The sequence below is a fragment of the Argopecten irradians genome, chromosome 5 (genome assembly GCF_041381155.1).
Source record: "Argopecten irradians isolate NY chromosome 5, Ai_NY, whole genome shotgun sequence".
In the NCBI taxonomy this organism is placed as follows: Eukaryota; Metazoa; Mollusca; class Bivalvia; order Pectinida; family Pectinidae; genus Argopecten; species Argopecten irradians.
The window spans coordinates 42,848,070-42,871,383 of record NC_091138.1 but is presented as its reverse complement, the minus strand read 5'-3'; the positions used below and the strand labels follow the sequence as shown (position 1 = coordinate 42,871,383).

The following is a 23,314-nucleotide window of genomic DNA, read 5'->3' as shown; positions in this document are numbered from 1 at the left end:
ATGAAGAAACAAATCCTCTTTCTTCGTATCTCACTTCGATTTTAAATAATCTGTCATCGGCTATTCCAATAATTTCGTACAAAATCAACCAATATTTGCGAATTATTACTCATAAGTAATTATCTGCGAAATATTTATTGTATTCCCGTCTGATTTATAATGGTTATTTATTTTCTATTATTGCAGCTCTAGTTGCCATGGTGAACATTGGGAATATGCAAATACATAAACGAAAATTTGATCATTTTTTGCCTACCTTTATTTTTCTTTTAGAAAGAATACAGCACAATCCTAAAATTTTGAACAAACTTAATTTACTATCCATCTTTCAAAAAAAAAGTCGTTCAAAGATGCGACTTATTATAACTAGGTGAGAAGCGTGATGAAAAATTGCCAAAAACTTTCATATCAATAGTAATGGATAATTAGAACAGTTAATATACAACAACTAATATACTGCAAAGATAACTAACATACCAATTGTATTAGGAATGTACCTGTACTTAAAATCTTAAATAAAACAATTTTACCACTAAACGATTAGTGGATTTTGGGGTCTTACATGGTACAAACCATACATGGTCCCTTATATATTAACATTACAACAAAACAATATAATAAGCTAAATAGTTATGTTTTGATGCTGACGAACTAATGTCTTCTTTTTTTAACTCCTCATCACTCCCAAGATCCACTCCGAACTGCAGCGCCTGCTGACTGCATCAACGAAACAGCGCTGCCTGCTACAATTTTTCCTCCATACAAGCATCATTTTAGCACCAAGAGAACGCTGCCGTCCCCGGCGGTGAATCCAACAGCACCCAGTCCGGCAGATACCACAAATGGGGCGGCTGCAGCACCAACCACGGCGGCCCCTCCTATTAGTACTGCATCCGACATGCACCAACAGTTCACTGAATAAAATTATACGGTCTTGTCAGTCATTAATAGTTATGGTGGCTGGTTTCGCACTGTCGACCCCACCATGCAACAATGCGATAGTGCGACAATACGTAAGACGACATGGCGGGGTCGTCAATCCGACATGGCCGAAATCAGCCAACAAAATCGGTATATAAAAAGATACATATTCAACAGTTGTGCCACTCATGTTTTGCTTTCATCTAATACATTTTTGAAACTTACCCTGACTGGGACAGACTCCAGCGAAGATGACCAAAAACAGAATAAAGTAGTGTTTCGACATCGTCTTGATGAATCCTAGAAAAAGAAACGTAAAAAGCGCTTTTTCTGATTAATTTCACTTAAAAAAGAAAATCAAAGTATATGATTTGTCAGCCAATCAGATGGTATGCTTACACCATCGGACCAATCGCTAAGAACATTGACCTTTCTTTTTCATCGGTGGCGTCACTATCGCATTACCATTTTAGCCGGCGTGTGTGTCTAAGTTTATCAAAAAGCAACAGATTTTGTTTCAATTTTATTTTCAAAACTTGTTATCCTTTTATTTGATCTGAGAGGAGGTGGTAGTATAGTGTTTTAAGACAGTCTTAGTACATCTGTGCTGTTTTGTGACCATGGGCTAGTTTTTTTTTGTTCTTTGTACTGTAGTTTTTTTTTATTTTTTTTTGTTAATGTTTGTGCCTATTTTGTACCTCATAAGTTACTGTTTAGTTCAAATATTTGTTCGCCATTCTTACTTTATTGGTGTTTTTTTTTTCAATAACACATGATGTTATCGATCAATCTTGAATATTGGAGAAGTCGTTGATAAACAGCAATAACATCAAATATTATCTCCATTATTATTCCTTTGAGTATAGCAAACAAAGTTTCGGTCACATTGCTCCATATTACGAAACAGAGATGATATAATATAAACATCAATAGTGAACCTTTGCTGTATGTCATGTTTTCTCTCATACCTACAGGTGTAATACTTGTTTATCCCATACAATACACTCGTGGCGTCTGAGGCTGTATTGCAAGTGGCTACACATGCAATACACCCTCGTGACGTCACTGCAATACACTCGTGGCGTCTGAGGCTGTTTTACATGGCTACCCATCCAATACATCCTCGTGACGTCACTGCATTCCACTCATGTCGTCTGAGGCTAGATTACATGGCTACGCATCAAATACACCCTCGTGACGTCACTGCAATACACGCGTGTCGTCTGAGGCTGTATTACATATGGCTACACATGCAATACACCCTCGTGACGTCACTACAATACACTCAGGTAGTCTGAGGCTGTATTACATATGGCTATACATGCAATACAAGCTCGGCACGTCCCGCGTCAACAAAATTACTATTTTCTCGGTAAGATTATTAAGTTATTTTCAGAAAATATGTAGTTTTTACAATTAATGTGTAAACAACGGGATTTGCCTTAAATTATCACGTAATTTTGATGTATTGAGAAGTACAGTCGCGGTATTCTTCTGACTTATTTTTAAATGTTTGGGTATCATAATTGTAAAATTGTAATAAAATGTTGAGGTACATGTATATATGAAGGATAGGGATATTCTACCCTGAGAATATTCCGTGACCCTCAGGTGAAATGTCCCTATCCTTCATATCCACAAATGAGTCTTATAATCTCGCCCTAGTAAATTTAATAGATTTTAGCAAGGCAGTATTATACCCTATCAACTTACATTTGTAACAAAAGGCCCGATTGAGATTCCCTTATTTTACCATTTCATATCCTAAGTTTTTTTCTATTATTAGAAAATGATTTCTGGAATTATCTACTCATTTTTGCATTTACATTAAAAGACAAATAAATAAAAACTACCGACACGGTTAAATCACAAAAAATAAAGACAATCGTTTGTTGTCGCTTCTTGTCACTTGTTGTCGTAAGTTGTCGTTATAAGTGTGACCGCCGCGATATTTACCTTTTGGTCGACTTCATTAATTTCTATGCTATAACATTGTGTGAGGGTACTAAATAATGTGTGTTTTGGGAGACTGCGGTATGTTTGCGTTGTGTTCCTGTCAATATCGGTTTTCATTTCTTTTTATTTCTTTTATAGTGTTATCTCACTGAACCAAATACTCCACCGCCGACAGAACGATACTCATTTGAGCAACAATTGGGGTTTAATTGCATAATATATATGTCTAATTACTACAAAAAATAATAATAATATACTTTATTTTGTTTTTGGCACATGTGCAATCAGTATTTCATTCCATATAGGAAAAAGTGCCACGGATTTTCTTCGGGACGCAATTAATTATTTATGATATTTTTATCTCGAAGTAAAATGGGAAACTCAAACTTTTCAATGGTGGTAATGGTACAAAGTAAGCAACTTTTGCAATTGAAGAAAATACTAAATCGTTTGCATCTGTTTTTGATAGAGAAAAAGTACCATTCGTCAGCGGTGGAGCAATTTTAAAGACACTGAACACTATTTCATTTTCGATAAATTGTCGTCAGACCAATGCTGTTTAATTGACAATTATAAAACTGCTTACGTTTGAAATGATCACGGATGAATTGTACTCCGCAAGCGAAATGTCTTGGGACCCAGTCAACAGTGGAGGGATGCGGTATTCTAATCTGTGTGAATTCTGATATATAACCTTTGATTAAATACGTATCAATTACTTATTGGTCAAAACTCACAACCATGTGTTCATCATTATCTTTATGATAACGGTCGTCATGAGTCACACACAGAAGGTATACGCGATAACAAGTATTTCAAGAATGAGATAGTTCTACTTTCGGTTTCGAATTTAACCTGCATTGCATAAGACATGTGATTACTTAATGAACATCGCACTTATAGTCTGGCACTAGACCTTTGTGTATCATTTTTTCAAACAAGATAAAAGAGAAGCAAAAAAGAAATATGGATACAAATGTATTACAAATTGAAACCGAAAATAGAATTGAACTATTACAAGAAATATAGAGTCACACGTACACCCTGCTGAACCTTACATGTAGATATGACCTTTTCATAGACGCTATCATCTATTTATAGTTAGCTCACCTTGGCCTTGTCCGGAACGCTGATTAACATCGCTGATTATGAGCTTTACATTATTGTGTGCCGTCCGCCATTAGTCCGTCAACATTTCCATCGATAAATATTGACTAAATTGGCTAAAACTTCCCAGGGTCTGAAGGTGTCTCCCAGTCTTACCAACTTTTGAGATTTTAGGGGATAAACAGGCAGGGTAGAAGGCAATCGGAACACCTCGCCCACTTCTTCGAATCCGATTGGGTAGAAGGCTGTCCAGGGTGGTCTACTTTTATTTTACTAAAACAACACAAAACTGACAATACGGGTAATTTACAAATCAGTAGACATCAGAAAATAGCATAATTCCATAATTAAAGGCCCAATAACTTTCTGGAATAAAATGAAAAGGTTTCTTAGAGCATTAATAACATCACAAAACATACACCGATGGTCTAAGATGATGTTGCAACACCAAAAGTATGCAAGATTCCCAGCGTAATATATGATAACAGTGGAGAGTCATTTCGCTGTTTTGCCGTCTGGCGCAGCAATAGGCAACTACCGCGCGGTATTTAGGACGACGGCGGGAAACATAAGACGACCCGCGATATAAAAATTAAAATTTCATTTATTTTAATCAAATTGTTCAGAAGTAAAATTGTTTATAATACATATTACTAATACATGTATATGTAAAAAAAGAAATTTAATTGTGAATATGTAGCAATTGATAAGACAATTATTATTCTAATCTAAAACCAAAATGATCACAGTACATGTACATGTATATAGTTTTTAGCAATTTTATTAAGACAAACATTATTCTCAAAGTTCTTATACAAAATATTATCACAAAAATGAAATGAGGTTTATAATACATATTAAGGTTCATGTAATGGCTTTAACCAGTGATATTTTGCAAGCCTAAAACGCATTACTGTGCTGCAATTGAACAGAACTAATTTCATTAATTGTTGGTATATACCCTGGCTAACTGTCAGTCTTACTGTTGATAAGTAATTTGTGAAGCTGCTTGTAAATTTCAGTAAAATAAGAGAAAAATGTATATTTCTGGAGAAGACATAGAACTCGTGTGAATTGCATTGATGGAACCAAATAAACATGCTATCGTGTTCAGTAGTGACTATGCCAGGTACTCCAACAGTTTGTTTGGCAAAATCGGACCAGCGAATAGCGCAGGAGCCTATTGTTGTAAATGCAAATGGCTGCTTTAAATGGCGGATCACAAATATAGCATATAAAAAGACATTTTAATTGATACAAGTGCTCTTATATACACTATAAGGTACTCTGAACATGACAAGAAGAATATTTACGAAAAAAAAATAGTTAAAATGTGGACTTTGAGGCTCTTTTCCGGAAATTTGCATTTTTCGCCCCAAACAGATTGTTTGAACTATTTTTTTTCGTGAAGAGTCTTCTTGTTATGTTCAGAGTACCTTTTGGTGTCTATAAAAAACATTTGTATCAATTGAGATGGCTTCTTATATGCGATATTTTCGATCCGCCATTTATAGCAGCCATTTGCATTTACTACACTAGGCTCCTGCGCTATTTGCTGGTCCGATTTTGCCAAACAAACTGTTGGAGTACCTGACATATTCACAACTGAACACGATGGCATGATTATTTGGTTCCATCAATGCAATTCACACGAGTTCTATGTCTTCTCCAGAACTATACATTTTTCTCATATTTTACTGTATTTTACACGCAGCTCCACAAATTACATATCAACAGTAAGACTGACAGGTAGCCAGGGTATATACCAACAATTAATGAAATTAGTTCTGTTCAATTGCAGCACAGTAATGCGTTTTAGGCTTGCAAAATATCACTGTTTAAAGCCATTACATGAACCTTAAAATATTAAATAGCAACAGCATAGTACTATTTTCATACCACATCAATAAAAATGTTACTAAACCAAAGTTTCTGTATTAGTAACACAGTTAATGAGAACCATGTTTGAAATCTTTAAGATGAAATAAATGTGAAGCTGCATCAACATTGGCATACACATCCAGTTCACCATTCCTGAACCTGTCCTTCGGCATCTGCAGTCTAGAATCTTTCCGCTGGTACTTGGCCTTCTTGCTTCGTTGTCAGTTTCCTACTTCTAGCTGAATTATCTTAAATTCAATGATAGCCTGAATAAAAGTTTGATGATGCTTTATATGCTGTTGGATGAGCATTGCTATACACATGATCACCTTACTATGTCATCCCTTCATATAATTTGTAGATTTTGGACCAGCATTCTTAAAGTGATTTTATGCTTCCTCGTCATGACTTTCTACCAATGTTTCTTTAAGTCTTTGAATCTCGTAATCTGTTAAAGTACTAATTTACCAATTTAGCAAATTTATTTGTTTACATTGTTTCATAATAATAGTAATATATTGAGTTACAATAAATTATTTTTCACTTTTACATATCTCGGCAGTATGGTCCCCACTTATCTCTTCCAGTGCGTTGAACCATTACATCGTCAACTTGATCCACAGGTACCAAATGGATCACAGATGTTCTACGAAATTTAAAATGTCTTGACATCATCGTTCTGGCTATATCTAGCAGCAAGACCACAAGATTGTGTTTTCTCTAAACACACAGTGTATAATTAAAACATGAACTGTTGTGAACACGTTCCTTCAGACATTCTTTGTGGCAACTGCAAAGTCAGGTAATGGTAACTGTGCTTTTAGCTGTTTGTTTCTATCCGTAAATACTCGGTGATACCACTAAAGAAATTGTTGTAAGTCTGATCAGTTTTGTTCGGTAGTAGACCGTATATAACCTCAAACCACAATTACTTTCACTTTATGTTATATCAAAGAAAAAGGAAAATTACATATTTTTAAAATTTGGAAAGAAAAATGATTCAACTGAAATTAAATTTAGCTATTCATGCTGAAGCCTCAGTCGAGTTAAAAAGTGTCCCAAAACCTACTCGTTTTCGAGATATTTTCACCTGCATGTCACAAACCTAAACTGTTATAGGAAAATCTGAAAAATGACAAAAATCACTACTCAAGTCTTATAACACAATGTGTTTATCGCACAATAAACCTCCAAAAATGGGCTTAAATAAAAATATCCCACTATTACAAACAATGTACATTAAACTAAAATTACATGCAAATAGTATACACATAAATACATTTGCAATAGCTAAGACAGAAAAAAAAATTTGTATCATCCCTAAAAATTCATTATGCACTACATTCGTACTTGGAAGTACTATTGTGGTTTGAGGCATGATATTCTGTACCTGTCCATGTATTGTATACAGTTGTAGAACAGACCATGACATGAATAAAATGTTCCATCTCCTAAAATGATGGAAGACTCACTAACCTGTTCCAAATTTGCATCTGTAGCAAACCTAATGAGTTTTTTTACATTCGTCATAACTTCATCAGTTAAAAGAAACCTTTCCCTAGCACATGTTTCTTTCCATTCTCCTCGAAGATTTATGTCCTGTTCTGAAGCTGTTAGTTTTTGAATTGACGTCATTCTGTAATTGTAAAGAGTTGACTTTACTCTGTCGAAAACTGGGATTTTCTCACTCAAAGTCTTGACGTCTCCATCCAATTCTATATTTCGCAGTAGACAAAGTTCCTCATCGTACAGCATAGCACTGGTGTTATCTCATCTCCGTGTCTCTTCTTAAAGTTTACTATAAATGCACCATCAACAAGGCCAATATTATCAGTCATCATCATCGTCATCATCAATCTTTATTTCCCCCAATGTGGAGATAGTTGTGCAGTAGTTACATTAAAGTCAATCTGTACCTGCTGCCCCTATTGCATGATCGTAAAAGGCGACTAAATTTAAGATATTATTTTTTCTGACTTTATCTTTCCGAATGCCTCCCTTGGCACCGCCTCACTTGTGGCCATTAGTTGAGCGTTCGCCCCTGTGAGGAAGGCTCTGGGTTCTGTACCCTGGCCGAGACACATCAAAATCTATAAAAGTGGTAGTTTCTGCTCCTGCTTGTCGCTCAGCATAACGGAATAGGGACGACTGGTTCGCCCGTTGTCAGTATAATGTGACCGGGTGGGGTGTGTTGCTTGGTGTCTTCGGCGGCATACTTCATTGATATAGCACTATAAAAGGGCAACAGTTCCACTATACAAGAAGACACAACACAAACATACACCGCAGTCTCCCAAAACACGCACCTCGCACTTCACACACGCTACACACTGCACACATGGGAGACCGTCCTTACATGACCCTAGCTGTTAATAGGACGTTAAAATAATCAAACAAACAAAAAACAAGTATTAAAGTAAGGTGGAGAGACAAAACCCATTTACAGGTGAAAGTAGAATTATTGTTACAAAGTTTATCATTCATTCGCGTACGCGTGTTTTTTATTTCCTATGCAGGCTTAGGATGCTCACATAGGAAAGTCTCTGCATTTGGCAATACTCATATTGGATTTATAAAGTATTTCGGAAGTATTTCACTTACGAAGCCGGCAAATTTCGTCTAGACTGTATAGAACAGGGAGATCTGTGCCAAGTAGGATACATAGAAAGTCTTCATCTTGCAAACCACAGATGTTTTAAAAGACATCGATGCCGTGGTCAATAATGATATCATTAAGGAAACGATGCTTTAACTCGGTTATCAATGGACAAGACATACAACTGTGACGAAATGAATCCCAATAATTTCCTTTACATAGAGCACATTGCCGAATTAAGTGTGCACATCTAACATGTTTTGGACTTGTGCTAGCAGCCCACAGAGCAACAGGTTTGTATGTTGAGTGGACTCTCTTGAACGGTCGAAATCGTTGGCATTTGACAGTCGAAGTTTTAATGTTTTTGAAGCGTTTGATGGCTCTCTTTATAATCCGTTTCCACTCAGCTTTTCCTGGGAATATTAGCTCTCGTTGGTACTAATCAAGGTATGTTCGTAGATCATACTTCTGAAGTACCAGAAGTATATCGGGTATGGAACCACGTTGGTGTGATGTGTTCCCTTTGTGATGATATAGAATATTAGTATCTTGAATTCAAAAGATAATGGCCTCCTCTTTCATTAAGATAAGCCATCTGTATGTGTGCATATGTGTAAACTGTAGATTCAACACTTATCGGATATACAGGTATGTAAGATACAAGAATTTTTTCGTGTTTTACATCAAAGCAACTTAAGCTCAGTAGAGCTATTTTTATAGCTATAAGTTGTAACAGCGAACATAAGAGAGACATCACAGAGATATATTACAGGAAGTTGCATGCATCACACTGTGTAAAATAGTACTAATTTAAAGGTCATGCAAACACAAAGCTCGTGCATGCAATAAATTTCAGATAAAAAGACATTAGTCTAATGTACATATATGCCAATATGACCAAAGATACAAATTGACCCCGTACATGCAAATATAGCATACTCTTAAATAACAATGCAACATCTAAGAAAAATAATTAATAAGACTGACATTTGTGACACAGGTAATGTAGACATTAAAATCAGCAGGAAAAACACAAAAAGCAACAAGTAAGTTCAATGATCTTAGTTGGTACAAATAATGCAGCTTCCGAAGACAGTGAAGGATACGGCCTTTTTGATATCATTCGGGAGACTGTTGCACACCTGGACTGCCTCAAAACGGAACAATTTCTTGCCATACTTTGTGGTCCTAACATGTGGTACATTTGCCTTGAGGTCTTGTCTGAAATTATAATGCGAGACTTTAACATCAACTAAGTGGACTAATACCATGTACAATCTGAAAAACTTCAGGTACATTGTAAGTGACAACTTTTTACCTGGAACTTACCTTATCGTCACTTAGGTGTGATCAAGCCTAATCAAACAAGGTGTGAAAACAAGAAAGTTGGCTAGATTGGAATGGTACTATTCCTTAAATCGCTACTACGTGTAGTTATAAAATACTGAATGGATTTTACGTAATTTGGAAGGAAAATGAAATCATTTCAAGAAATGGATAAGATTTTTCATTTAATGATCGACGTCCATAGGGCCACGAGGGCAGGCCTATAATAAAGAAAAAGGAGGCAATGTCCTTAAAATCTCAGTGACAAAAATAGGCCACTACTGAATAAATCTCAAACCTTGTTGGTCGGAAATATCTGTGAGGCAATGGGATCAGGCTTTAAATAAATCTAAGGGGTGGGTCCAATATGGGAAATAAAATGCTCAGATTATATAACTATTTCATAAACAATGTCGGCTTAATGCAAGGAGAACTGTTGTCTCATTACTCTTTTCGTTATTTTTGAAAACAGATTAATCGAAAATGGCTGGAGAACACTTACATGTATTATTTCGATGACCTAACTTTATTTCCTTTTATGACGAGGACCTAGTTGTATATTCTGAAACAACTAAATTAAAGGTCTTTATAAAATCTTTAAATATAATATATTATATATAATATAATGTATTAGTTTAAATTTATTTTATTTGAAAACAAAAAAAATCATGAGGTACACATACAACATAATAGGGATTCAGAAAAAAGTGATTTACACTTCTGTAAATCTGTCTCCTTTTGAATGTAACTAGCGAGTAGCATACTTATCTAAAGGAAGAAAAGAAAGAATGGAGAGGTATTGGGGAAGAGAGAGGATTCAAGGAAAAGTGCAAGAAGGGATCGGCAATGGAGAAATAAGGGGAGGAGGATATCACATAATGTGTTTGACAATGAACCGTTAATTATCCAGCTAACAGAGGACTTCCCGCGTTCAACAACATTGATTGGTAGAATTGAAAATTAAAAAAAAAGTAATGTAGGTACTGCAAATGGGTAATTTATAACAATTATTAAAATAGTTAAATTTTGACAATGAGAGTAAGAAGAACTGAAGAGTGACTGAGAGACTCCAATGACATATAGTGAAAGATAATGGAAACCTATGGGTCAAATCGTTTAGTTTTTAATATAAATGTTTGGACACTGTCAAATATAGCTTCGTTCTCCACTCATGGTAACGAAGGATCTCCGAAAAGGAGTATGTCAACAGATGCGACAGGAAGTAAATGAGCAAGATAAAGATTTCTACAAATAGTAAAATTTGGACAAGCAATTAGAAAATGGAAAGTGGTTTCAATATCCTCACCACAATTACATACAGGACTTGCAATGAAATTTCTGCTGAAGAGATGATATTTTATTGCACTACAATTCATACGCAAACGGGAGTGATGAATTTGACCTAACCTTTGACCGTAGAAGAAATATGAAAAAAAATATATTAATATTCAAACAAATGGAAAGTTTTGAATACAGATAAAAACAAAGATTAAAGCTTTTTAGTAATGGTGGCCTTATTTAAGGATTAACTTGAATAGATTTTGTATGTTATGGAGATATAACACAAAAAAAGCGGTTTATGAAGAGAGTACACTCAGATTTTCGTGTTATCTTCAAACCATAAAAAATTTTATTCAAATTAATCCTTATAATTCAATTTAATAAAGGTAGTCTCTTCAATATTCAAAAGTCATTTAGGAACTCTTTTGTCTTTGAAATCATTACGCCATTATCTCAGCCAATCAGTAACGGTGTTACAAATGGCGACGCCATTTTATCCTTTATGGGCTGATAGAGTAAATTTTTTAAGCCAATGAAAATGCTCGTTACAAGCAAAATTGAAAACGAGCGATGGAAATATAACGATTACAGTATAATATTGGAATATTGTGGACAACTTTTGTTATCTCGGTGCCTTACATTACTTCGATTACATCCTTTAATTTTTGTGGACCATATCTAAATGTTTAGTGAACTAGTACTAGAAACTAGAGGAAGTAATGAAAATCAAATCCTCCTTACTATATTAGAAATTTTTGTTTTGTCGTAATCATTGCAATTCAGCTTTATGTGCCTCTTTTTCTGGGCTAAATACCACAAATCAATTATTGTGATCATATTTAAGAAGTTTCCGGATAATGATAACAAATTTTAACGTCTTTCCATGTTTAGTCTCGCCTTACTGCATACTCACACTTCCGGTTGAAAAAAAAATAAGCATGGACGCCTCGATTGAGTTTGAGGAGAAGTTACGGGAGTCTGCTTGTACTGGAGATATTGAGTCTATCAGAAAATTGATAGAAATACAGCAATCGCGGTTTTCTTCGAACATATTTCAAAATGGCGGGATATTGTAGTTGAAAAATTGCAATAAAATGTCGAGGTATGAAAGAAAAATACTCCTTCATATGTGGTTATGAAGGATAGGGATATTCTATCCTCGGGTTCACAAAAACCCTCGGCAAGCCTGGGGGTTTACAACATTTTGTGACCCTCGGGTAGAATATCCCTATCCTTCATATCCACATTTGAAATAGTCTTATATTATTTAGTCATTGGTTTATCAAACAGTGTAATACACCTATGTTTTAGTCATTGCATTTTGATATGTATGAAACAAGGTGATATATACATGGTTGTTTGTTTCGCCACATGTGTCCAGTACAGTCCTGACCAGCGGCTAATCTGATATCTATCGTGACCGTGGTCAGCCAGACCTGTTGATCCGGGATCACATTCTCACACCAACAGCTTCACACTTTTTTTTTCTAGAATAAAGACTGCATTATTTTGACGTTCATGTCGTTGATGTCTTCCATAAGATTTCTATAACTTCATTTTTGAGGGTAGGTAATGATGCCTTTAATATGCAGTATTATTAGTCCCTGTCTTATCCCGATATTTGTGTACTCCGACACCTTTTTGTATTGCATTTTCCTTCTTGATTGATAGTAAATAAAACCTGTATATAGTAAATAAAACCTGTATATACCGAAAAACCTTCATATACTGGCCAAACGCTGATCCATGTGATATCCGTTTTAGGTAAATTCTCACTGAACATTAATATCAATAAAATTTGTGGTGTACTTCTTAACTGTTTTAGATGTCCTATGAAATATCTACTTACAAATATTATAAGAAAGTTGCATTGTATAAATGCCATTACAAATATTCACGACTCGCTGGTACATGTAAAGCGCATGTTATTTCCTCAAATGTGCAAATACAAAGTCGGTAAAACTAACAAACATTTCAGATTTGGTTTAATACCTACATTCTTTTTCTTTAACCTCCACTGTGTCATCATTTTTTTCCCTGTCCTTTCCCTCCCCATAACCTCGCCCCTGACCATCCAACTAATATCCGTGCAGATAACACGCATCTTATATTGCTAAGGTCTACAGATACAGACAATGTAAAGGGTTATTGATAGTGCATCTGTGTAAATATCAACAACATAGTTTAAAAGTATAGAAAATATTAATTAAATAGTTTGAAAGTATAGAAAATACGTTGAGGTTGACACATATACGGGACGAAATTCAATGAAAACATCTTATTTCACACAGTTATATTTCAGTATTGATAACAATGTATTGTTGGAAACAATAAAATGAAATCGAAACGGGATCTTCAATACTGAAACTGTGAACTGAATTCGATATGCCGCGGTTAACAATACTTTAAAGGCGTTATTGAGTATGGAGTATATAGTTTTCACCTGCAGGCAACACATGTTCTTCAATATCAAACTGGAATCATTAAGATATGAATGCAAGTATACTGGATATAAAACTGATTATTTCGTAAATGACCAATCCTGACTGAAAAACAACTATAGTGTAAGGTGAATGATCTTTAAACTTGCTATTGACGTATATGGACTCCTTTACTGTTAACAATAGAGAAAAGAGGTCATCGTTCTTAAGATCATGAACACCGAATCAGCCTGTGACGTATTTCTGTTAACCTGTAGTAAGTTTTACAGCCTAGTCAGTTTTATCGTGTCGAGATTTTTAAAAACGATGATACAATATGTCTAAATACTTCATGTATGTGAACCAAGTGAAGTATGTCGACAAAATAATTTATATTCAGGATCTGTACATGTATTTGTCTGGCTTCTGAGCTATTTACAGTCAGCTGGGAGGAAATATACGTATGCTTATATATATCTTACATTGCGTTGTTAGGAAGCTGGTATATTCCTACAGTTTTTTTAAGTTCACAGAACACGGATCTACCGAAGGTATGTGTATGGTAGCCCGCTGCCATATAAATACACGCCGGAGTAAATCGACCAGACTTGGAGGACCACGATGGAAACGCTCAGCATACGAATCGGAGACAAGTCACTGGACCATAAGGTGTTTGAAGGGAATAAATTTCCGAATATTTGTCCGGGAAATGTGGCTGATCACCTGGAGAAAATAAAAGATATGGAATGTCGTCATGACGATGTTTTTATAATGTCATATCCCAGAAGTGGTAAGTCAAGGTGTTTTACGTTACATGTGTCGAAATTTTATTTTAATACACACTATTGTCAATAGCAATGGTTACAATGTTTAGACTTTACTTTTGCAAATACAAATAAGAGCTGATTTTTTTAAGTGCTGCCAAAATCATTACATTTACATTTACAGTACAATGAAATGAGCACATACGGTCATACTATAAAGCTATTGTAAGGTGTGGTCTACAGTTTCTTTTTATGTTTTTACAGTGTTATTAGTCATTGTTAAGTGATTTCTACAGGAATCTGTCCCTCTAAACCTTCCTAAGGCAAACACAAATTTTACAGTGCATAAATTCGATGTTTAACTAATGTTAATAGGGCATCATATGTGTCCACTTGAATGATTTTCACAGCTTGGTTCATCATACCTGGTGGTTTTCAATAGATAACGGAAGCCAATATCAAAATGTCAAAATTTTCGGCTAGTTACGGCACATACGATTTGCACGTACCTTATGTAAATCTACTTATATTCAAAGTATGCTCATTTTCATATATATCCTTATGTAAATCTACTTATATTTCAAGGTTTGCTCATTTTAATATATGATAATACTTTCATTTTTATGTGGATTCCAACTACTAACATCTTTTGGATCTTTACGAAAATTTAAGATAAATTATTGTAGTTCCAAATTGTAAGCAACAGTATTTTATCAGACTCATTTTTAATACAACGCGACTAGCGTTGGTATTATTTCTAACTGGTTTAATATGTAGGACTTGCCCTACATTGACATCTAGTGGTGACCTCTTGAACCATTTCATTCATAAAATTCCATTCATAAATTCCTTATTTATTGAATAGTATTCCTTTGGACCAATCAAAATGCCACATTCCCTTTACAGCATTACTATACATATGCAGTCATGGAAAGCCTGCCCTATGATTATACAAATTGGACTTACTATCTAAGGCTTATAGACCTCAGAATTTTAATTAAGTAAAGTAATCAGAGTTTATTTCTGTGTTCATTAAAATAAAAAAATTTAAATGATTGTTGATAAGGCTGTCCTCTTGTGTGCATGGTTTTACCTTCATAAGTGTGCAACACAAGAGTCATGCAAGATTGAAGGACAAAAACTCATTTGTAATGAATATAAAACTTAAATATTGTCTTTAGTTTTAATTTTTTTATTTTATGTAGTAATTTTAATCAAGAATGTCAAACAAAACATATGTATACACTATATATATATTTTCTGTGATCAGTTGAATATTTTTGATATAAATCACCCGGCCAAGGCCACCAGACATTAGACTGCTGATAGATACACAAAGTCTTTTATTAAGCTTAATTTTCCAGGACATCTGTTTTCTAGGGAAGGGAAAATCTGCCAAACAGCTTGATGTTTTTAAAATGGATTAGTCAGATATTCATCATTAGGGTAATCCTTTTTTCACAAAACCAGAATGGTATACCAGAAACATATATACATAGACAAGGAAGGAGTTTCTAATCACTATGCATATATGTTTCTGGGTGTACCAAATGTCATATAATCAACAGAACTTAAAACTAAAAATCAATTTGAATTATATTTTTATTTGTGGAAGAACTGAATTCATCAAATTTATTTGATTTCGTTTCTGTTGCGTTGTATTTGCAGTACTTTAAGTACTTTGATTATATTACATAAGCAATATGAAGCAAAACAGTGAATATTCAGAATGGTAATATAAAGGTTTGAAAGTGCACGAAGTGCTCATATTTATTAATGCGATGTCCTTTTTAATGCAATTTTATGTGAACAAAAAATTATAATGCTAAGAATGACATATCATGTCGGTCGTTTTGTATCACACTTCTTTATGACCCGCAAGATTGCCTCGCTTACGTAAACTGAACAAAATTAATTATAAAAAAGTTCTGCATTATAACAATCTATCTGTATGACCCAGACGATTGCCATGTGTATGCAAATTAAGCTTAAGTAATGGTGTTATTTATGCAGTGACACATACTCAAGGACAGGTTATGAGTGTACATTAAAATATCCATGGATGTTATATTTATCATATAATAGTTACATAAATTAAATGCATTAATGGAAAGGACGCTGAAATTGTTATGAACACCCCACTGGTGCACTATCTTTAAATTTTCATGAAAAGAGAGAAGAGACAGCAGGGTATCCACTTTTCAGTCCTTTTAAATTGTATGGATAATAAAACAAACGAAAAAAAACCAGTGATGACCGCTCATATGTATATTCCGTCTTAGCATATTACAGAAATATCAGAGCTACCTTAGCGAGTTGTATAGATTGTGACGTTCCAAGGTGTTCTATTCTCACATGTTTTTTCGGTATTTGCCGCGAGATCACCTAGGCAGGAACGGAAAAGTGATCGGGTGTTTCCGTAAATTTAATGAGCGTAAGTCATGTGAATTGCTCGGAGAAATGTGGCGTTACGTTCAAAAATATACCACAAGTGTAGATAACTTGGCAATATGCAAATGATGCAGGCTATTCCAAATATATAATGATTATCAGCAGCTGTCGAGCTCTTGAAGTCTTTTTATGGATCTTTGGTCTGTATATGTGCCAGAGCTTTTCAGAAAATCTTTATAACGTGTGCTTGCATTTTAGAAACATAAAGTCAATATTTATATTGTCATTGTGACGTCACATTGCCCAAATGTCGTCTTCCTCAGGGTGATTTCATAAGGCCTTTTCTTTTCCTTAAAGTTATGTTGCTTTTTTTTAATTAACTTCATATCAAATAGAAAATTAAAGATATTTGATTTGACCAATATGATGCTATATCTCCCTGGTAGAATATGTACCTTCATATCAAATAGAAAATTAAAGATATTGGATTTGACCAATATAGTGCTGTATCTCCCTGGTAGAATATGAAATAATGACATCGGGGCTACGCCCTTAGTTATTACCTATTGATATGTATTTTTTCTGTATTTAGGTACTCATTGGTTACGAGAAATAGTTTCCATGTTGATGAAAGGCAAAGCGGAATACATACAGAACGACAATATTGACTTTCCCATCGAACTTTTGGACATTCGAACTATAGAACAGGAGCCTTCACCCAGGGTGTTCTATTCTCACATGCCTTTTCGGTATTTGCCGCGAAATCACGTGGGCAGGAAGGGAAAAGTGATCGGATGTTTCCGTAACCCGAAGGATGTAATGACATCTGCTTTCCATTTTTTCAACAAAGTGTCTTTCCAGGTGGAATGGGATGAATACTTTAACGTGTTGTTGGAAGGGAACGGTAAGCAATATACAGATCGTTATGGATTTCCTACTCTGGATATTACAACGTATATATTTTAGAAGTATTGGTACATTAGCGCATTCCTCAACGATAAAGAAAAAATTTCCGCAAAAATATGATGACACTAATTTCTAATTACGTTTCTGTATGTATTTGAAATAACAATAATTGTAAAGCGCTGATTCATCTTGCTTACTTTTTTTGTTATTGTGTGGTGCATTATAAACACAGAAAATTTTGTACTGTAAAATTCTTATTTTTATGCCTTATGCATATTTAGATGGAAATATATCTGCAGAAGTCACTTTACACTTACAAAAAAACCCACTAAAAATGTTTCATGAAAAATGCAGACCACAACTTTGCTTCATGGTCTGACTGTGTGTACTAATTTCACATAACTGTAGGTGTAAATGTAACGATTTATGGCAGTACTAGCAAAAAATCGTATATTTATGTCTACAATGAAGTGAAACATATGCATCGTAAGTATTGTACTCCTCAAAATGTTCGGATTGTTTGGTGCTAAATAAATTATTATACGCTTTTCTTGATTCATAAGCATAAAATTAGAGCACATATAACTTTAAAACTGTCACTTTTTCATACTGTCTACTATCTTTTGTGTCAAGACATTTTGGAGCCTTACGTATATACAATTACCACTATCACATCTGCAGTGAATCATCATATTGCCTGCCTACGCAAGGTGAAAGGGTAGTGACCGATTATTATATAACTTTTAAAGGTCCATACGGATGTTGGTTTGACTGGCGAGAACAGTGGGAGAGAGTGTTGGATGAGGATACGGAAACACCACCTCTTACTGTCACATATGAAGATACCAGCAGGGTAATGAATTATTGTAAACTTCAATACATTTTATATATTTTATATATATTTTATATTAAGATTTAGATAATTTTTCCGCTATGTTATCTTTCAAGCTGTTCGTGGAAGTTTTTTGCGTTGTACAACTAAAATAACATATATTATAAATTATAGTTTTATTATTGTTCGCATGTCATCGATTTATTCGCAATGATTTAAAAAAGAAATTTCCACCCACACATTAATCCAATTTCATAGTAACTATGCATTTCAGGTAGTAAAACCGAATGATATTATATACACTGTATATTCTTGACATTGTGTTAAGATGTTTCATACACTGGAATGTTTTTAAAGAACTTCTAACTGTGCAATTTATTTTGATTTATAATTCAACATGCAATATCTTTATTATCAAAAGGGGAAAAAACTTTGACAATCCGACTTAAGCCTTATATAAGAAAGTTACTGGTATCTCCAATACACGATTAAATACGATTTTTTACCACCTTTAACGTCTTCTAGATTTGACTGTATCTAAAACAAAATAATTGAAAACAAAGAACGATATTGAAACTAATATACAAAAGACCAGTACAATGAAATATATATAGATCTTCCTGTTAAATTAGCAAACAGCGCTTTGCAGATGTGTTCTTAACAATTAAAGGATTTTTAGATTACATTTATTGACATATTTATATCTCCAATAAATGCAATTAAACAATCCTTTAATTTTTATATTTACATTTGATTTTCTAATTCAAAGTAAATCATAATTTAAATGCAAGTGAACATTTGAATTTTCCGCTTCAGCCATTTATCCTCAACAGCCAAGTTCAACGTGATAAAAATAGTCCCTATAAAAGATTGAAAAGATAACAAAATTTCAATGTTTTTCAACAGCTATTCAGTTTACTTTCAATTATCCAGATATTTTAAAGTTTTTTTTCATAACCAAACTGGTTCATTCAATGTCATTTTTCCCGCGCGGACTAACATGGTATTAGTAAACCAGACTCACATCCTTTTATGTAGATATTACTACACCAAATCTAGACTGCATTTATTGGCTCGTAATGCAGATCACGATTATCATTAGAGTAACGGGAGTCGCTGTGGAAAAATGTAAATATAAAGGTATACACAGCGCTGGAATGGATAACCATCCAGTATTCGGATTATTCACAATGCTACTTGTATAAAATGGATGTCACCTCGACCAACATATTTGTCGGTATATCTAAGCCTTCAGATTATACAGGTTTCAAATTCTTTGTATTAAGAAGGAACCTGCCGTACAGTTACGTCTGATAAGACAGGTATCCAGATTAAGCAAGAACCGGGTTTCACAACTTACTCTGTAATTCGACACATGCTCGCCCACTTAAATCAGTACGCATGGTAATAATTAACGATCCGCCATTTAATATTTTACCTTGAAATTACATACAAACGCATTATTTTTATCTGATGCCAAGAATTTAGTACACCTAGTCTATTTTGGCTTTAAAGAGATGCTTTATGACGTGTCATGATTTTACATTTAATAAGCAGTAGAATAAAAACTATTACTCTAAGATAAGCGTATGTATTGACGTTTCATATCGATAATGAATTTTTGCGGAGACTTAATGCTAAACCACAGAAAAAAATTTTATCAAGATTTTTTTATACAAAGATAAAAAATGTGTTTTGTCACTTTTGTACCTAATTAGTTTTACTCATTCAAAAATAATAAAACGGTTTTTGAATTGATTGTATGAAAATAAAACCGTATATTTGTTTGCATATTTGTTTTAAACGCTGTATGCTCCTCAAGCATTAACGACTAAACCTTATCATTACTGAACACAGACCGTTTGATATTCGTCTTTTAACGGCTTTGCTTTAATTTGTAGCCTTGACATTGAACGTTAAATATGGACATCGCAAATGTTAGTAGATTTCAATTATCTTTTACCAGATTTTGCACGTCGCAGATCGTGCTGTTCCTGAGAAAAATTGTGTTTGCACAATTCATGGAATATAATGATAATAATAATATCAACATGGAATGGAAATCCATACAAAGGTTATAAACCATACTAATGTTTCTTTTACAGAATTTGAAACGACAAGTTCGAAGAATCGCCGAGTATCTAGGTGTTCCATATACCGAAAAACTGATAGCCGAAATAACACATGCTTGTGAATTCAACAACATGAGGTTGGCCAAGACACAAACCAAATCTAACATGATGAAGAGAATTAAGGATGCTGTTAAAGACTTAGAAAACTCCACACCCGAAGACATCAATAAAAACCGGGGTGGACACAGCACAATTATCCGGAAAGGTAAATAATCTTCTATAATCTTCTAGACAACTAGAAGTATGCATATATCAATGTCATATTTTTGGATTATGGACCTTTCTTGAGGTCAATATGGTGTTATACCGCCTTGGTAGAATCTAGAATAAATACCGAGGGCGTTATTTTAGATTCTATCAAAGGCGATATAACAATATATGGGCCGAATCAAAGGTCTTTGATTTTTTTATGAAGTAGTTCCTTTGTCAAATATCAAAACAATTTACTCGATCTATATGTTGACTACAATAAAAACTATGACTATAGGACGTCACCCTGAAGAACTCAACTTTTTGCTTATTATGTCACAGAAGAAATTAAATTGACTCGATGTTTCTGAAAATAGAATATGCGATATGCTATTATAGCTACATGTCGAACCTCACGTGACCATGCATTAGCCAGATTTAGTATGAAAACAAAGAGAAAAATATAATTCCAATACAAAAATTTCAAGTTTATCATATGTGACATGTAAAAATAATGACGTTGTGTACATAGGGAATACTTGAATTTGCCCTATATGTACATAGATTTTTTTCTTCAAAGATATGCAGTGTGCTGTCGATGCAAATGTTTATTTCAATATAAGAATTCATTGAAACAATATAATTATGATTCTTTATTTTTTATAAAACGCGCTACGTAAAAGCCAAAGATTTCGAAACAAAAATCAGTGTGGTCGGGCGGTGTTATATTTAGCCACTCGTCTTTCACTTACGGGCCGTGGTTCGATCTCCGACACGGCTGAGAAAAGCTCAGGTGTCACCTACCCGATAACGTGGGTTTTCTCCGAGCACTCCGGTTTCCTCCTCTATTAAGACCTCTCGCGAGCTTATATCGGAGCCATTGAATGTGATTTAAGTTATATAACTTGTTTCGCAATCGATATAAAATGAATAAAGTTGATAGAGATAACAAAAATAAAAGCTTATCAATAGCAGTTATAATGAACATTTTAATCCATGATGTAACATTTCCTTTACAAAAATGTTAAAATTGATGATTCATTTCGCTGTTTTGTCGCCTTGTCAACTACTACACGGTAACCAGGACGAAATCGGGAAACATGAGACGACACGCGGTATGAAAATTAACATTAGATTTAAACTTAATTGTTCATGAAGTTATGAAAAGTGTAACATCAACAGTAAGGTAATAAGGTTTTGAACTTTACAAAAAATATCTAACTCGTTTTACAGTTACAAAATGAAAAAGGTGAGTTAAGTTTGTAGCTAGCCTATAATCTGTCTCTACGTCATTACGCTATCGGGTATCTATTAATTCACCTATTTCACTCTCTGTCGGGTATCTAGCAATCAAGGGTTTACCAGTTCACCTGTTCCACTCTCTAATGCATGGTCCAGGACATGTATGTACTCAGAACAATATCCTGCCTACATACACATAACGTTTCATTTAACTCATTCACCCCTTCAAGACCTGTTCAGGTTCCTCTTAATCAAAGTATAGACCAGTTCATTATCAAATTTCAGGGGTGAATGAGTTCCCAACTTATACAGGTTTCAGTTCATGCTTGCATTCGTTTCAGGAACAGTTGGAGACTGGAAGACGCTGTTCTCAAAAGACCAACGACAACGGTTCAACACTGTGTATAGAAACAAGACACTTCCGGGCACTCGGTTAGATTTTAAAGGCTACTTAGAAGATAACTGATGTTGTCAACCAGCAGAGCTTTTTTTAATTTTTAATTTTTACATTATTGTAGTTAAATAATAGACATGTATATTGATAATCATCGTCTGAAAACCAAGGTTGATTGCACAGCGCTACGCAACGGGATGCTCCTCCAAAAACATACAAACATCCATACACCGCAATATCTGTACACATGAGACGCCATCCTTAATGGCCATGGCTGTTAATAGGATGTTAAACTTAAGAAACGAAACAAAACGCTATAGTGATAAGTGAAGTGTAACCGTGTGACAAAAGTTACAGAACACAGTGCAGTCAACCGTGGGCCTCCGACGATGATTGACAGCAGATTTTTATCGCTCAAAATTCTAAATTTAGCCTAACGTTAATCAAAGGCGTCCCCGGTGATGATTACACAAAGTCTAAATATGTTGCTATATACTGTATACATTCCATCATGTTCTTTTTGAGAGTTTATTTATTCAACCCGGTCGATACATATATTTTACAGTCAAGGTAATGTTCGCAAATTTAAAAGAAAGAATGTCAATTCCCCATTCAAGTGGAGATTCAAGAGACGAAGCGTTTTCCACGCAAAATTATAAGTTATTGCAACGTTTAACAACGATATAGCGGTGGAGAGCTCGTTTGGGCTCAGATCAATCTAAAATCGAAACCTGTTGATGACACTAAGACCACTAGGAATTAATAGGAATCAAAATTTTAAAAAAAGAAACATGTTAGTTTAATATCACCTAGCTAAACTTGTAAGGACCAAGACTTGGGTTTTGGATTTGGGTTTTATTAGACTAGTATAAGGTTTCAGGATCATGTAAGGACGTGCCAGGTTTGTTGGTGGAGGAAAGCCTAATAACCCAGAGAAAAATCACCAACTAGCTGTCAGTACTTGGCAACTGCCCCA

General features: G+C 34.4%; 1 protein-coding gene and 1 long non-coding RNA gene across 3 annotated transcripts; one reads left to right on the top strand and one right to left on the bottom strand.

Moving 5' to 3' along the window:
* Positions 1-707: 707 nt before the first annotated feature.
* LOC138324577 (uncharacterized) lies at positions 708-4,208 on the bottom strand. Of its 2 annotated transcripts, XR_011208646.1 has the most exons (4): positions 3,988-4,208; positions 3,464-3,559; positions 1,147-1,221; positions 708-914 (listed from the first exon to the last, which is right to left on the bottom strand). It is a non-coding gene; the product is annotated as an uncharacterized lncRNA (long non-coding RNA). The 2 variants fall into 2 exon arrangements; XR_011208645.1 differs by lacking the exon at positions 3,988-4,208 and having other exon boundaries at positions 3,464-3,882.
* A 9,736-nt stretch (positions 4,209-13,944) lies between these two features.
* On the top strand, positions 13,945-23,113 carry LOC138323937 (sulfotransferase 1B1-like). Its single transcript, XM_069268887.1, has 5 exons — positions 13,945-14,278; positions 17,236-17,547; positions 18,299-18,402; positions 20,487-20,718; positions 22,286-23,113. The coding sequence occupies exons 1-5, from the start codon at positions 14,110-14,112 to the stop codon at positions 22,408-22,410; spliced, it is 942 nt and encodes a 313-aa protein (XP_069124988.1). The 5' UTR covers positions 13,945-14,109; the 3' UTR covers positions 22,411-23,113.
* The last annotated feature ends 201 nt before the right edge of the window (positions 23,114-23,314 follow it).